Source organism: Montipora foliosa, chromosome 11, assembly GCF_036669935.1.
Source record: "Montipora foliosa isolate CH-2021 chromosome 11, ASM3666993v2, whole genome shotgun sequence".
NCBI classification, from domain to species: Eukaryota; Metazoa; Cnidaria; class Anthozoa; order Scleractinia; family Acroporidae; genus Montipora; species Montipora foliosa.
Genome location: NC_090879.1, coordinates 12,874,785 through 12,891,844, shown reverse-complemented (window position 1 = coordinate 12,891,844; position 17,060 = coordinate 12,874,785). Strand labels below are relative to the sequence as shown.

At 40.3% G+C, this 17,060-nt stretch overlaps 1 protein-coding gene and 1 pseudogene across 1 annotated transcript in view; both read left to right on the top strand.

The window, feature by feature from the left end:
• Positions 1-5,462: 5,462 nt before the first annotated feature.
• LOC137976702 (uncharacterized) lies at positions 5,463-7,854 on the top strand (annotated as a pseudogene).
• Positions 7,855-13,159: 5,305 nt separating this feature from the next.
• Positions 13,160-17,060, top strand: part of LOC137976701 (uncharacterized) — a 5,190-nt gene continuing 1,289 nt past the window's right edge. The window contains exons 1-2 of the mRNA XM_068824056.1: positions 13,160-13,467; positions 14,374-14,518. Coding sequence (XP_068680157.1) covers positions 13,160-13,467; positions 14,374-14,518 — 453 coding nt within the window. The remainder of the gene's footprint in view (positions 13,468-14,373; positions 14,519-17,060) is intronic.

The following is a 17,060-nucleotide window of genomic DNA, read 5'->3' as shown; positions in this document are numbered from 1 at the left end:
TGATTTGTTCATTTGCACTTTTGAATATATAGCGGAAATCATTCTATTATCAGCTCTGTGATATCACGTTGTTTTGACTCCAGCATTATCACAAATGAACGGAAAATGAAATTACGCCCGGTAAAGATAAAAGGAAAAAAGTCTCCGGCCTTAAGAATACCCGACGATTTAGATATGAGCCTTACTGCCAGTAAACGTGCACACTTATTTATTCTGCTCTCAGAGCTTTACGGCAGGGGAAGTATCGAAAACGAAGCACTCGAAAACGAAGAACATAGCACGAAGCATCCAAAAGGTCGAAATCGAAATAAGCGCCCAAAGTCGAAAACGAAGTGGAATCCCAACTCGAAAACGAAGCACCCAATTTCCAATTAGAAGATCGCTTTTACCATAGGCAAAAACCATATTTGTTATTGTTGATCAGAACAAAAATCAACTTTCTACTAAAGATCGTTTTTCTGCTGTTTCTTACTATGTCCGTGAGTTTAGGAATTAGTTGCGTAGGCAGCAGAAAACCACTATGGTCTTTAAATCCTTAAATTGTCTTACACCCGAGTATTGAAGCGATATATTTATCAATCGATCTGATGTTACTAATTATTCACTGAGGGACTCCGTGAACAAACTTGCTGTTCCAATACCATTTTTTTGGAAGACAGTCTTAGCTATGGTGGTGCGGTGCGGTGCTCTGAAACAGCTCAGAATCACTGAATATTAAATAATTGTTATGGGGGTACAGGGATTCGCTCTTTTACCTCATATCCTCTAGGTCCTGTCGGAAACAGGATAATTGGTATTGATTAAGCTAATGTTTATGTATATCGGAAATCAATGAAGTTTAAAGGTGAACTAACATTTTAGCGTTTGGCTATTATGTTTGATGACCATTCAACATGTTAGATGATGTTGGAACATGTTTCATACAGCATCAAATATTCGATTCAAAATCTTCCAACATTTCTTTTGTTCTCGTGTTGGATGTGTGAATTTTCGTTTTGCCAGTCTCAACCAACATGTTGCAAGTGCGCATGCGCATTGTGATTAAAAATCGATTCATTGCCATAACCCGGTGAGGCTTATGTTTGATCAAGCATGTTGACAGGATGTTTGTGATAGTTTGGCCACCCCATAATTTTCAACATGTCTTATCGATGCAACATGCAATCAACAGGTTACATCACTCAACATTTCTTATAACGTTTCGCCAGCTCCCCTAATATTTAAGGAAGCCGATGCTTCATTCGACATACCCCCCAGGAGACTCTAGTGAAGACCATAGGCCAATTGAGAAAATACCGCAATACTCCTTGTTTGTCCCCCGAAATTTTGCATAAGCATTGTTTCCAGTTTCTCTTGGGACAACAAAAACAATGCTTGTGCGAAATCCGTAAAACAGGAACATTGCTGTTTGAGACCAAACTCTGTCTGAAACGTTATGCGAGAAGCATCACCGATGTGAAAGATACATAAATTGATTGGCCGTTCGTTTTTTCATTGAAATCTCATTCCCCAGAACGGAATTCCACATTACCATTCTCGAGTTTAAAACTCGTGATGAATCAACGATTTCCCCTAAACATCCTAAGATAACATGACATAGCCCGTTTATAACCTTTATTTTAGAGGCTGAGGTAATAGCTAGAACATAATCCGCAAACAAGCAAATCTCGATTATGATCATTAATTTACTTGATGTCTCCTTTGAGACACGAATTTTCACTTAGGAGACTTCATGATAATCAAGATGCACAAGAAACCAGACCTCGATTGTTCAAAATGTGGATAACGCTTTCCACCAATTGAGTTGTTCAGTGGATAGTGATTTATCTTTGTATAAGTTGTTGTAGTTCTCGCGAATTGTGGATAATTCTGGTTTTCGGTTTCAAGATTCCGGATTCTGGATTCGGATTCCGGATTCCGGATTCCTGCTTTTAGTAGCCTCGACCTTATTAAATACGGTAGAAAAGACAACTTTGCTATGAAATATACATGTACAGTTATATATTCACAAAGGAACTTGTAAACCGTAAAATACGGCTGTATTATTCAGTGTAAATTGTAGTCTGAGAGTGCCGCATGTCCTCTCTGCAGATTGCCCGATAATGCTTGTTTCACAATCTGGTCTAACTACATGCAATTAGTCTGACTTCCAATTCTGTATTGATGGAGGGTTAAAGTCAGAGTTTTTAAATGGTTAGCTTTCCTGTTGAGTCACTTTTCGTTGACTGTAATGATCTTGGCAGTCGGAACTTCAAACTGAGAATGTCGTAGCAAATACCCCTTAATTTGCATGGTTCTGAAGAACTATTGGAAGAGTGTGTTTCGTCATTTCTCATTGAGCATACAATCGCCGAGAATACTGACATGTGGTTGATGGTGGGTGTTTTAAACATGTTTGCTGAGGTGGCACAGTACTCCGAGCAAATTTAAGAGTAAAGATTCAATTGTAAACTATCTAAAGGAAAAACCAATGGCCACCTCGTTGATACTACTTGTGACAAGGAACTTTGAAAGGTGAAAAACGTTTCTGTTTCTATCTTGATATCACAATTCAATGATAGCTTTTTTTTTCAAGATAATGGCATAAAAAAAAGTCGAAAACTGGACACGTTTTACGTGTAACCTCTGATAACCTTGAATAGCTATCAGGGATTCCCAGCGTAACTGAACTCTAAGAGTTGACATAGGGTTTTTCGTTAAACGAGTAATAACTGGTAACGTAGCGAGGGTCGGAGAATTTTCACCCATTGAAGTGTCAGTATGCAGGCTTAAACCTAGAGTATGTGAAGAAAAAAGCCACGATACTGCCTGTAAATAATTGGCGACTTTCAACTTAACCAGGCATAATTCACAACTAAAGAAAACATAAATTGTGATCGTTGACTGAAGCAGGGGAAGGAGAAATTAATTAGTGTAAAGGCATCTTATGAAAACTGCGCTGGAAGAAACAAGATATCACCAGCAGTTGTGATGTAAAACTAACCCTGCCAATGAATGTTGTGTCTAATTTTTTCGTTTATCAAACTGAGCACTGACCTTTAAATTTTACCTTAAAAGTTAAAACACAAGCGTTAGTGGTTTGACGTTTATTTTTAGATGATTTTCGCAATTTCAGTCCTTCACTTCCAGAAATATACTCTACAAAAACACATTTAACTCGCTTTATTTTCTGACCGTAGCATTGCTAAAAGCACATTTTTGTGTTTACATTTTGAGGCCTTCAAGACCGCCTAATTGTCAATAAAAGTGCATTATTACCACCAGCAACTAACTATGCACCAGCCTATCCCTTATGTTTAACAAACTGATACCATGTCGCCGAGCGTCTGACGTCAGACTCTGAACTGGCCTCGCTTTCAAAACGCTGGCGAAAGAAATCTTCACAAGCGAGCCAAGTATAAGCACAGACAACATACACCGAAACATCAACTTAACGTCGTCGCATCAAAAGGTAGTTATGGCTTAAATGCTGGCGAGTTTGCTTAATTAAGTCCCTCGAGCTTGTTTCGTAAGGGAAAACAAGACCTTAAGAATCGTATCTATTTACACGGTAAGTCAAATTATGCACGCATTTCATTGGTTCTAAGTAGTTCTTGAAAACTGGTAAAGGCGGCTACTGAGCGTATTCCCCAGAAGCTGAACTCTCTTCTTGGGCAACGTTTTCATGTTTCGGTTTCATATCATAGACCATATTCATAGATGGTGGTCAATACATTATTCTATTGTCCTTGTTCTAATATTCTAGACCAACTAACCTTGATAGGAGTTGACAAAATACAAAAGTTGCTTTAGAACGAGGCTCGTTGGACTAACTGGCACACACACAAAATAATAGTTTCTTGGCCTCCATTTATGAATACTGTCTATGATCGATGTTGACGCCTTTAAAAACATTTTCTGTTGCCGAGTGACTCTTGGTAACCGATTCATTGGCGTTTTCATTAAGTTGCAGAATCCGTATTGCTGCATCTCAACAAAGAGATGGCGGTGTTGTTGGTGTCCCCACACCAACTCCGTTCGTTCCCGCGACTTTTAGTGCCTCAAGGTAAACCAACATAGGCTTCGATTCTTTGAAAAATAAGACAGAAGCAATTGCGAAATTAGTATAGTTGATGACATGATTTCGAGTTTCCTAAATAAAAGCACAAGTAAATTTCCCAGACAAACAAAATTGCACGAGCCCGCGGGGCTGATGACATGATTTCGAGTTTGCTAGAAATAAGCGCAAGTAAATTTATCAGACTAACAAAGTTGGATGAGCCCGCGGGGCTAATAATATGCATAAAAAAAGGTGTAAAGATAGAAAAGCAAAATAAGTGAAAAAGTGGCAGCATGCGCTTCAATTTCTATCTCTTCATTTGCATATGCGAGATCCCGTGAGAAAGCGCATGCGTGGTGAAGATCATTTTAGCGTTGCATTATGTGAAGGAAGATCCTAAGGATTTACGCTGGAGTTATCGTTTTAAAATCTCTTGCATCGACGCTTCAACCATTCTACTAGTTTCCTCTACTTAAAGACGAAAGTCTGTACAAGGGCTAAAGTATTCTTTGAGATCGAATTTTCAAATATTGGTTAAGATTTATTACATTTAACGGCCATGTCTCAAGACCACGAGAAACTACGCCCACCGGCCGTAGTAGACTCAATTGACCAACGTCACATATCTGCTGAAGAAGCTACTGAAAAGCAGCTTCGAAAGGGTGTTAATGCTGCTGCAACAACTGCCCGAAAGGGAAAAACTCCTGCTGGATAGGCAGAAAAGAGTTGCAAAGCGGCAGGCGACCGCGAGAAAACAAGCTCTATCGATGACGGGAAATCAAGCGGCGAAACGAACGGCCACAGCTTCTTCCTCCAATTTAGCTGAGGAAATGGATGAAATAAAACAACAGCTGAAACGTACAGCTTTCTGGCCCCCTTGAGACCATAACACCAGTGATTACTGAAATTAAAGCGACCTACGACAATTATAACCAGGCCGTTGATGGCGACAGCGACGCTATAACGCGCTTATGGAAGTGAAGCGGATTTTAACTTGGCATCCACTGTGTCATCTGTATCAAACCCGCATGACGAACCCCCAACGAAAAAAGCAAAGGAAGTATCCAGCATACTCGCTGGTATGGCAAAAATGGTACACAAACCGCAACAAAACGGCGAGGATGTGACGCTTGAATTAGCAGAGTTGGTAAAACAACTGCTTAACAAAGGTATGAGCAAAGAGGCCCGTGATGAGTTGATGAAAAAAATTCCTGCGCGGGGCAACTGCAATCGTTTAGAGGTTGTTCTAGTTAACCCAGAAATATTTAGCAGCGGTAGGAAAAAAGTAAAAACCGAAGATGTGTCATGCTACAGAAAGCCCAGACGGCCCTGCTAAAAGGGTATTACTTCAGTCACTAGAATTCTAGATGATTTCATGAAAGCCGAAAAAGATAGTAAACCTGCCCCCTCTGCAGCAACTATTATGAAAACCCTTTCTGACAGCATTTCGTTGTTAAGTGATGCTTCACATGAAATAGATCTCAGAAGGAGAACTCTGTTCAGATCAGACATGAAGACTGAATACAGACTGCTGTGTAGCGACATGAAAACAGTTGAGGATGGCCTGTTGTTTGGTACTGAACTTGGCAAGTCAGTTAAGGATTTGTCAGAGGCTAGTAAGGTGACTTCTGAAGTGACATTGAAACAAAAATGATCTCACAGCAGTAGTCACAGGGCGGGTCAGAAACCAGGAGACCATTCCCTCTTTTAGGCCGGGGAGGGGGCGCTATTGCCAAGCAGAGAGGTGGGTATCAAAATCCACCACAGAGGAACCAACCTTCTTATCAGCCTCGACGATTGTGACAAAACCAAGAGAGAAACTTGTAAATAATGTTCAGGTGAGCGCTAACTGTAGTGACTGGCCAGTGCCAGGAAAGTCTGCTGTGCAATTTTAGAGAATACTGGTCAGTAATGATATTGTGCAGGCTGGTCAATTAAAGTTTTGCATAACACAATGCAAACAATCACGTCTGACAAAGTAATCCGGGATATTGTAAAGGATTATAAACTTGATTTTATTACAATGCCAACTCAGGCTTTCCCACCCCAATAACCAAAATTTGAGAAACATGAGGAAATGACATTAAATACTCTCTTGGAAGAACTTATTCAGAAAGGGGTGATCGTAAAATGTTTTCATGAAGATGGAGAGTTCATATCACCAGTTTTTCTACGACCTAAGAAAAATGTAAATATCGCATGATATTGAAAACAGCATATTGCATATTGCCCACATTCATTTTAAGATAGACACCCTTCAATCATGTATCAATTTAATGAAGAAAAACTGCTATATGGACTCACTTAACTTGTCAGATGCATATTATTCTATTTCCATCAGCCCAGAATCGCAGAAATATTTGAAATTTAGAGTTGGGCACCAATTAAACAAATTTATTACATTACCCAATGGTTTGAGTCCTGCACCAAGAATCTTTACTAAAATCATGAAACCAGTGTACTCCACATTGCAAACCAGAGGCCACATTTCAAGTGGTCATCTCGATGATAGTTTCTTACTTGGTTATACAACTGATCAATGCAAGGCGAATATAAACGATACCCGCTTCACTCCTTTTGGTGACCTGGGCTTTAATGTGTCAAGGGAAAAATCAATCACCCACCCAACCCAGGTTATAGAACATCTAGGGTTTGTACTGAACACTATTATCATGACAGTGACTCTCCCTAAGGAAAAAGTTGATACAACTATTTAGTTGGGAAGTGATATTTTGGAAAGCCGGTCTTGTTCAATGAGATCTGCCAAACTAATTGGCACTCTCGTGTCTTGTTCTCCAGATGTAGAATATGGCCCATTGTTCTACAAACAAATCTGCTGCCCTTAAAAAATACCAAGGGTCTTATGAAACTCAAATGCAGTTTTCAGAGCTGTCTAAGTCAGACATAAGATGGTGGACAAGAAAAAGCTGGCAAAACATAAAGCCAATTTCGCACGGTAATCCTGATTTTACCATCACCACCGATGCCTCATTGGAAGGATGAGGTGCATGCCGTGCCGGGATGGTATGGCACCCCCCCGGTGGAAGATGGCTTGCTGAAGAAATTGCTGAATGTGAACATATTAACTGCCTTTAAGTAAAAGCCGCTAAATTAGGGCTCCTGTCCATCTGTGAGAAAGAAGAGCATGTCCACATTTATTTACAATCAGATAATAATACCACAGTGGCATATTCATTAACAATATGGGTGGTACACATTCTACGGCATGTAACAAGGTTACTCGAGACATTTGGCTGTGGTGTATTGAAAAGAAGACTTCAGGATAGAACTGAATGGCAGCTACAACCAAGTGTTTTCAAATCGTAAAATAAATGGGGAAGACCTGAGATAGATTTATTTGCCTCAAGGCATGATTATCAAATTAAGTCTTTTGTGTCAGGGCGTGCAGACCCCGATGGCTATGCAACTGATGCAATGTGTTTGAGCTGAAGAGATAAATATGTTTATATTTTCCCACCTTTCACCATGCTGTCCAGCGTTCTTCAAAAGTTGCAGGAAGATCAGGCCAGAGTCTTAGTTATAGCCCCACTGTGGATAACGCAAGTTTGGTTTCCAGAGATGTGTCAAATGTTAATCAGCCAGCCAGTACTTTTACCGAAGGAGGCCTTCCTTTTCCAGTTAGCACACGACAGGACCAAACTGCACCCTCTGTGGCCCAACCTTGAACTGATGGCACGTCTCTTGTCAGGACGAGACTCAGACAACAAAACATTTCAGCGCGAGCTTGGGACATCATCATGGAATCATGGAGGACAGGCACCACCAAACAGTGCAGAATGTATTTCAAAAAGTAGAAGAACTTTGTTAGAACAAAACATGCAAATCCCATTCATCCAACTGTGGGGAATGTTATTAATTTTTTGACACACTTTATGGTACTGGAAGCCGCTATTCAGCCATTAACACTGCCCCATCTGCATTATCTGCAACAGTAGACATTGTGGATGGCCCTTGCACAGTGGGTGAACACCCCCTGATAAAGCGATTTATCGAAGCAGCTTTCCAGCCCAGGCCACCACTTCCGAGATACCAGTCAATATGGGACGTATCCAAAGATCTGGACGTCCTTAAAACTTGGAGCCCTACAAAGACTCTGAACTTGAAATACACCTTATTCCAAAATGGCCGCCATTTTAGTATTCTTTTGTTTCCATGCAAATTGGCCCTTATGACCTCGCTTTGAAACGTAAAATTCAAACGAATACTTAACCTTGAACGAGGTCGTAAGGGCCAATTTGCATGGAAACAAAAGAATAATAAAATGGCGGCCATTTTGGAATAAGGTGTATTGTTATATGTTGTGTACGTTGGTTACTGGCCAAAAGTGTCAATCAGTTCATTTAATGGACGTCCAACAGATGTCTAAAGGGAAGTCCTCATACAAGTTTCATGTTGACAAGTTAGAAGTAAAGCAGTCTGGACCAGGGAAACCACAACCAGTGCTTATTTTGCCTTGATATCCTGTTGATAAACGCGTGTGTGTAATGACATACTTAAAGGAGTATTTGATAAGAACAGAACCAGTTCGTAGCGCTGAACAAACCAGATTATTTCTTAGTTATGGTAAGCCACTCCAGCCAGTTTCCCAAAGTACGATTTCAAGGTTGTGGGTTGAAATCTCTTTTATACGTTTTGTTTGTCTCAAAGAAAACGAATAAATCCATTCTCGGTTGGTTCAGTTCAGTTGGGAGAGTAAGGGAAAGGGAACCCGAGGGTAAATTGTCTGTTAGAATACGTGCTCCAATATCATGACTTAACTAGCCAACGTAGCCACATATATAGCCCGCAACGGTTTTAGTAGTTTAATAATAACCTATTGGCCAAGTTTTTTTTTGGCGTGTTTATGGACCTCGACTTTGTTTCGGTCCATAAACACGCAAAAAAAAGAACTTGGCCATTTATCCAGCCATCTTGACCTCACGCTTGGTCAATAACCCATATATATAACCGCAACGCTTTTTGTAGATAAATCGTGTGTTATCTATTCGATAGCAGAAAACCGCTCAGGAAATTACCGTAGTTTGTATCGTGGTATTTTGCCAAATATTTGAACTTGATTGAAACTGTAAATAGACCCGTCTTTATTTGAGCATATAAAAGAAAGCGTTACATTCAATAAAAATCAGTTTTTACTCCTACTTGTGTGCGATGCGTATGTCCTTATTGTAACATGACGACATTAGTAAACCAAACAGCTACAATATACATTGAACTTGATATACTGTTAACTAGATTAGCAAATTCCCCAAGGAGCTAATAAGAACAGAAAGGTAACAAAGTAACATTAATTAAGTACAATACGAGTTTTGAAATGGTTGACAGATGACGCATTTATCACTGAAAAACGGTCACCTCGCAGCTCTTACAAGGTCTCACCTGATTGGAGACCACCCTTGAGGTTTAACAAAAGAACAAATAACGGAAACAATGGATCCTAGGCCTAAAACAAAAGGGCCATTGTTTCTGTTACCCTAGGCCTAAAACAAAAGGGCCATTGTTTCTGTTATTTGTTCTTTTGTTAAACCTCAAGGGTGGTCTCCAATCTGGTGAGACCTTGTAGGAGCTGCGAGGTGACCCCTGAAAAAGGAAGACCGTTGCAGAACGGGATTGTTCTAGGCAAGAACGAATATTTATATGCATTTCCTGAAGATGATAGGCGCATAAATTTTTAATCGTGCGACCTCCTTAGTCCCCTGAAAACCTAGGTTTATCTCGGCTGGGAAAGAGATGTTCACAAAATTGAAATTGATCTTATAAAACGTCGTCAAATCATTGATGTTACGGCGTTCCTCAAGCGATTGCCAGCTCAGGTCTGCTAGCATAGCAGAGACGCTACTGTTGCGGGGGTAGTTAGTAAAGACAAAGCGGGCAGCTCTCCGTTGGATAGACTCAATGGCAGACATATCTTTGGCGGTGTGTGGCTATAAAGCAACGCTTGCGTACTCCCCAATTGGACGGACTAGACTGGCGAAGGCTCGCGACTTGATCGCCCTGTCCGCTGGAGAACACACAAAATTTTATTTGCCTTTGTTTTAACTTCCTCGCATTGCAGAGACCAGCTGAGAGATCTCGTGATGTAAACGCCTAAATACTTTTAATACTTAACCTCTTTGAGGCCAGTATCACACAACCGGTAGCTAAAATGCGATGAAGTAGTACGCAGGGTCACAGAGAGTACAAAACATTTAGTGGGTGCGAATCTCATCTGCCACTTTACATCCCACTGCTCCAGTTGGTGGAGATCACGCTGTAAGCGATGGTGATGGTCGGGGCAACATATTTGTCGGAATAAAACTGTATCGTCAGCGAACAAACTAACTTCGGAAGATATGCCTGTAGGCAGGTCATTTATATACAGAAGGAACAGGACCGGCCCAAGAACGGTACCCTGTGGGACACCTGATGACACATTTGACCAATCGGAGCACCGCAATCCTGAATGGATCGATGTCCCATGATTTAAAAGTCAAATGGTCAATGAGTCAATGAGACTCACAGTCAATATAGCAATAATTTCTTGATTAAGCCTAAGCCCTCGATTCAGTGATTAGGCCTAAGCACTCTCTGAAATTTTAGCTTTCATTTTATGGGTTAGGGTAACTGCACTAACTCATTGACTCATTGACTTATGGCTCATGACTCATTGACTCATTGATTTATTGACTTATTGATTTATTGATTTATTACTTGATACTCGAGTGGATCGGTGGAAGTCGTGTGTTACGAGATTGTCTTCGATTTCAGCAAAGCGGTGGGTGCAAGCTACGGTGTTTTTAAAATATCAATTGGTGGATTGTAGCTCTTGGCGACTATAATGCTGATGAAAAAGGATACACAGGATATAAATTGGTTACCAAGTTAGAAATTGTCACGGTGGTTGCCTACATTTTTTTTTTCGTGGCGATTATGGTTGTTCAATTTACCCAATTGCGTGTCTATCTCGTGTCCAACACGTTAGTTAACGTGTTTCAAGTGATCGTAATTTTTGCCGCTACATATCTGTTTGCATTTCTTGTTCCTTGGAAAGGTCTCATCGAGAAAATGGATGAACGAGAGGTTGAAGGTGTGGGAAATCTGGCACGAGAGCCGGAAAACAGGAGTATTGCTGACTGAGAGCAAACTTTTACCAAGGGCACTCAACGAGTAAATTAAGCGAAATGCCTTTGCACGACATTTCTAGGCTCCTTGTAATGTATAGACTGACCAGAGAGATGTTTTTATTACCTAGAAGAATTTGATCTGTTCGGATATCTTAACTGAAAATTGAATTGCCCAAAACGTTTAGGGAATGAAATCTTTATTTCAGAAATTGTTAGCTAAACGGTCTCTTCCAGAAAACTATTTGCTCATCAGAAACTGCTAGGAGACCTTTTTAAGTGCCAAAAATTGCAAAAAATAACCTTTCCGAAAACGTAAGGGAATACTTGCCGAATCTTTTGGGTTATGTTTTTGTAAAGAGGTCTCTAGCTGTTTGTAACGTAAAACTGAAATTCATAGGAAAGTTTGACTCCACCGAACACATATTTCACCGAAGATTATCATTGGTGCCCCTGTTTTACGTTATGTGAGAAGCATCACCAATGTGCAAGATACTCAAGGATGCGTTCGATTGGGAAATCTGGATTTTAGTTCTTCAAACCTGGATATTTCAGTATTTTTGTTTTTAATTTGAAATACTAAAGCTTGTTTTTGTGTTTACATTTTGAGGCCATCAAGACCGCCTAAATGTCAATAAAAAGTGCATTATTACCACCAGCCTACCCCCTAATGTTTAACAAACCGTCTGATACCATGTCGCCGTGCGTCTGACGTCAGTCTCTGAATTGGCCTCGCTTTCAGAACGAGGCCGAAAGAAATAAATGGAGGATAGATTAGTATAAGCGCAGACAACATACAACGAAACATTAACTTAGTGTTGTCGTATCAAAAAGTACGTATGGCTTAAATGCTAGAGAGTTAGCAATAGTTTTTCAATCTTGTTTCGCTTGGGAAACCAAGACCTCAAGAGTCTGCCTATCCAGAAAGCCAAATTATAAACGCATTTGATTGGTTTTTCGTTGATCTTGAAAACTGGTGTAAGCGTCCTTAACATAAAGGAGGCTACATTGGTGGCCCAACTGAGCCTGTTCCCCAGATAGTCAGGGAGCATTTGTCGCGAAAGTAAGTCCCGTGGGAATTTCGTTATGAAAGCAAGCAAGCCGCCTATCTAGGACCCTTAAGAACATGCCAAATATTGTAGAAAATTTGTTAGCTTGTACCGATAGCTTTTAAGGAACTGCTATTCTTGAAAGAACACCAACTTCTCTTCCACCTAAAAGATTGTTGCAATTTGGTAACGTAAACACAAGGTCAATAAGGAACAAGATATCTCTTCTCCCAGTACATTCATCAGGCTATAGAACAACAAGTCTGCAGAGTTTTTGCATCATGTTTTGGATAGTGGACTTGATGATTGTTCGGTGACTGAGACCTGGCTCAATGATCAAGACACTGTTAGTCTGGCCTCGTTATCACCTTCAGGATTTAATTTCAAGAATTTCCCCGAATGAATTTTCTGAGCGAAATGGCGGTGGTACGGGTGTTTTCTATAACTTGAGCCTGGGTATGTCCTTTTTTGACGGTGGGCAAAAATCGTCCTTTGAGTTCTCGGAGGGGAAGTTAACTGCGCATGGCAGGATAATCAAGCCAGTGGTCGTCTATCGTCCTCCTTATAATTATTCTAAGAAACATCCTGTACAAGCACGTGTATTTTTTCAAGAGTTCTCTGCTTTTTTGGAAACTACTGTTTTATGTCCTGAAGTCTTCCTAGTTTCTGGTGATTTTAATTTCCATCTTGATGATTCCAGTGATGCTGGTGCCAGAAAGTTCAGGGAACTCATGGATACGTTTGCTTTGTTGCAACATATTACCACCCCTACGCATGTTTCTGGACATATACTGGATCTTATCATCTCACGGTCGTCTAATGACATTAACATATTCCCTCCAAAGTCGACATATTATATTTCTGATCATTGCTTTGCTGAATGTCAATTATCTACCCCTGGTCCTAATATGCTGGTCTAGGAAGTTTCTTATCGGAAGTTCAAACAGATTGATATGGATAATTTTAGATCGGACATTGCATCATCTGTTCTGTGCAATTCACAGTGGACAAGCTTCGAAGAACTGGCTCAGTGTTATGATACCACTTTGTCACAAATCTTGGATAAACACGCCCCCGTGAATACCAAGATTTTGACTGTAAGGTCAAGAGTGCGGTGGTTCAGTTTGGAACTGAAAAAACTTAAAATAACGCGGAGAAAACTACAAAAGAAGATGTTGAAATCGAGATCACTGCAGGATAAGGATGCGTATAGGGAAGTTTGCAACAACTACTCTATGCTTCTGAAGAATGCGAAGCAGAGGTATTAATCCGATCTCATTGAAGAATTTGGTGGCGACACAACTGTTTCAAGTTGTACTATCCTTGTCTAACAAGCCTGAAGAAAATCAGCTTCCTCCCCATGATGATCCCTGCAAGTTAGCTGATGATTTTGGAGAGTTTCTTGCCGGAAAGTTGACCTAATTATAAATGACATTGATGCTATATATTACTGTTGTTCCACCAGTTCTAAATGTTCCTGCATCTGAGAGCAAGTTTGAGAAGTTTGATGTCCTCTCAGAGGAAGAAGTGTCAGATATTATTATGGGCTCTTCTTATGCTAGTTGTCAGTTAGACCCGATACCGACATGGCTGTTGAAACTGTGTGGCGATGAACTAATTCCAGTCATAACTAAAATGATTAATCTATCCCTTCAACAGGGACAAGTTCCAGACAGTCGGAAAGCTGCTTTAATTAGGCCGTTGTTAAAGAAACTGGGACTTGAACTAGTCAGTAAGAACTTTCAGGTCGGTCAGTAATCTGCGTATGGTCTCCAAATCAGCTGAGAAGGCAGTTGTGGGTCAGCTTTTTCGGCATTGCTCTGATAATGCTCCACTTCCAGTTCATCAGTCATCCTATCGTCATTTCCATTCAACTGAGACGGCTCTTCTTAAAGTTTAGAGTGATATACTCTCCAACGTGGACAAACAGGAAGTAACTCATCTCGTTTTTTTAGACTTGAGTGCCGCTTTCAACACTGTCGATCATAAGATCCTGAATCAGACTTTGGAATTTGCGGTGATGTTCTGAAGTGGTTCAGATGATATTTGACTTGAAGGGTCAACGTGTAATTGTTAATCAGCAGTCCTCCAAGATCTTCAATTTAAACTATGGTGTTCCTCAGGGAAGCTGTTTGGGACCTGTCCTTTTTCTATTGTATGCATCAAGGCTGTTTGAGGTTGTTAAGAAGCACTTTCCATCAGTTCAAGGATACGCTGATGATACTCAGTTGTATGTGTCGTTTCGTCCAGATTCGTTTGCTGCTCAAGATCAAGCGATCAAGGCTATTGAGAACTGCATAGCTGATGTTAGGGTTTGGTTAGTCTTACACAGGTTGATGTTTAATGATTCAAAGACAAAATTTCTAATCATCGGTTCGTGGCAGCAGTTATCTAAGGTTACCATAGCTTCAATTAAAGTTGGTGACTGTGACATTCATCCCCTCTAGCATGTTAGAAACCTTGGTGCATGGTTTGATAACCATATGTCTATGAACACTCATATAGGAAAGGTGTGTAGTAAGGCATTTAGGGGGATTTATAATATTAGGCAAATTGGGAAATATCTGTCTGCAAAATCAACAAAGTGTTTCATTCATGCGTTTGTTACATCACATTTAGGGCGCGTTCGATTGACCCTATTCCGGAATAAGAATACGTGGAGTGATGATTAAAACGGTATGTTTGGCGCAAAATATGTTTAAAATAGCATTTTAGCGGATGTTTGACAATTTTTATGTGAATCACCGTAAAAACGAAGGATTTCTACCTGATATTCCATGCATTCTTATTCCGGAATACGGTCAATCGAACGCACCCTTAGATTATTGCAACTCTTTTTTGTATAAGCCTCCGCAATATCAATATGATCGACTTCAAAAAGTTCTTAATGCGGCGGCTCAGGTTACATGCTAAATTCCTAAGTTCGCCCATATTACTCCGGTACTTAGAGAACTTCATTGGTTGCCAGTGAAATTTAGAGTAAAATTTAAGATTGCGCTTTTAGTTTATAAAACGCTGAACGGCCTGCGGCTACAATATTTATCTGAACTACTTGTTGTAAAGCCTAGAACTAGATACAGCCTGCGGTCTGATTACGAAACATTGCTTGTAATCCCTAAGGTGACACGGAAGACTTTTGGCGATCGAGCTTTTTCCCATACTGGACCAGCAGTATGGAATGCTTTGCCATCTAGCCTTAGAAACTGTAGGAACATTGACTCTTTAAAGTACGTTTGAAGACTCACCTTTTTCAGAAAGCTTTTAATTTGTAATTTTATATTCTTATTACTATTATAATTTTTGTTTTATTTATTATGTATATTTTTTCTTGCACATATTGTAAAGCGCTTTAGAATATTTTAATAGTTAAAGCGCTACGTTAAATGTATCATAAATACAATTATTGCTAAACCAGGTGCAATCAGTAGCCTGTATTTCAGCCGAATCAGCAGAATCAGGGGTTTCTGTACTAATAAATGTGCTTAAGTTGATTTTCTCAATTTCGAGAAGCCCTAAAATAACTATATTAATTACTTGATTGATTAAACTGACACAGTTATTTTTAAGGCTTCAACAAGTCTTCTTTCTCTGCGTCTAAAACTCCAACCTCAATAACTTTGCAAAACCCCAAATTCAAGAGACTTCTGCAAACTATCAATTTCATTTTCGCTGTACTCAAACTGTCACATCGCTGACTACTCTCCCTCGCATGCCTCATCCTTCGCCCTGAAAGACTGAAATATGTGTTCGGGAGAGGCAAACTCTTCTAAGAATTTCGGTTCAATGATGCCAACCAGCTACAGATTTCTTTACTAAAACATCACCTAAAACTTTCGCAACCGGGGAAAAGTAGTCCCTTTCGTTTTCGAAAGGGACATTTTGCCAATTTTTGGCACTTAAAAAGGTCATCTAGCAGTTTCGGATAAGCACACGATTCGCTGGGAAGTTCTTAGAAGGCACGTTCAGCTAGCAACTTCTGACAAGATGTCATTTCCTCAAAAATTTCAGACATTTCAATTTTCAGCTAAGATTTCTGAACAGATCAAATTATCGTAGGAGATAAAAGCATCTCTGTAGACAGTCTTTACAGATTACAAGGAGCCTAGAAATGTCTCTCAAATGCTCGTTGGGTGCCCTTAAAGACTGAGAACTTCTTGTGCATAACAGGGAAGCTACTATACTGGGTTCAGTCGCTCCAGCTCGTCATGAATGAAGGCTACTATAACTTGGTTATCGCAATACCGCTTACAATGATCGTAATCGTTTTGATCCTCACTTTCGCTTGGTATATATTTAATTGCAAGGTGCCAAATTCATCCCGCTGGCTCGCAGCATACGCCTTTCCCAATATAATTGAGAAGAAAACGGACAAAAATAGGACTACATGGCAAGTAAGAAATACCAATCTCGGAGAGGGAAGCGCGCTTCTGTCCAAGCTTACGACAACCATTTCTTTGTTGTTCTTAACACTGGCTGCCTTTACATTGATAATGTTCCTTTACCTTTTATTGATCACTGCTACGACTGCGACCCAGATGAGAAAAGTAAGGATTGCTTCGAGTTCAAAGTTTGGGATACTGATAGGTTTTCCAATGTTCCATTCTCGTCACCAGAGCCTCGGGTCGACCCAAGGCTCTGGGAAACTCTGCGTAGGAGAACATGCGCCGTAGGGTTCTTACAGCCAAAAATTGGCTATTTGAGCCTTACGGCGCCTGCTCACTCCTCGTGCTAACATGAATGCACCAATTAGAGACGCTTTTGATTGTTCTTCACGAAAACCAATGAGAAGACACTTTGTTTCAGGGTTCCCCAGAGCTCTTCTCTCCCTCGGTCAAGAGAAGAGCTCTGGGGTCG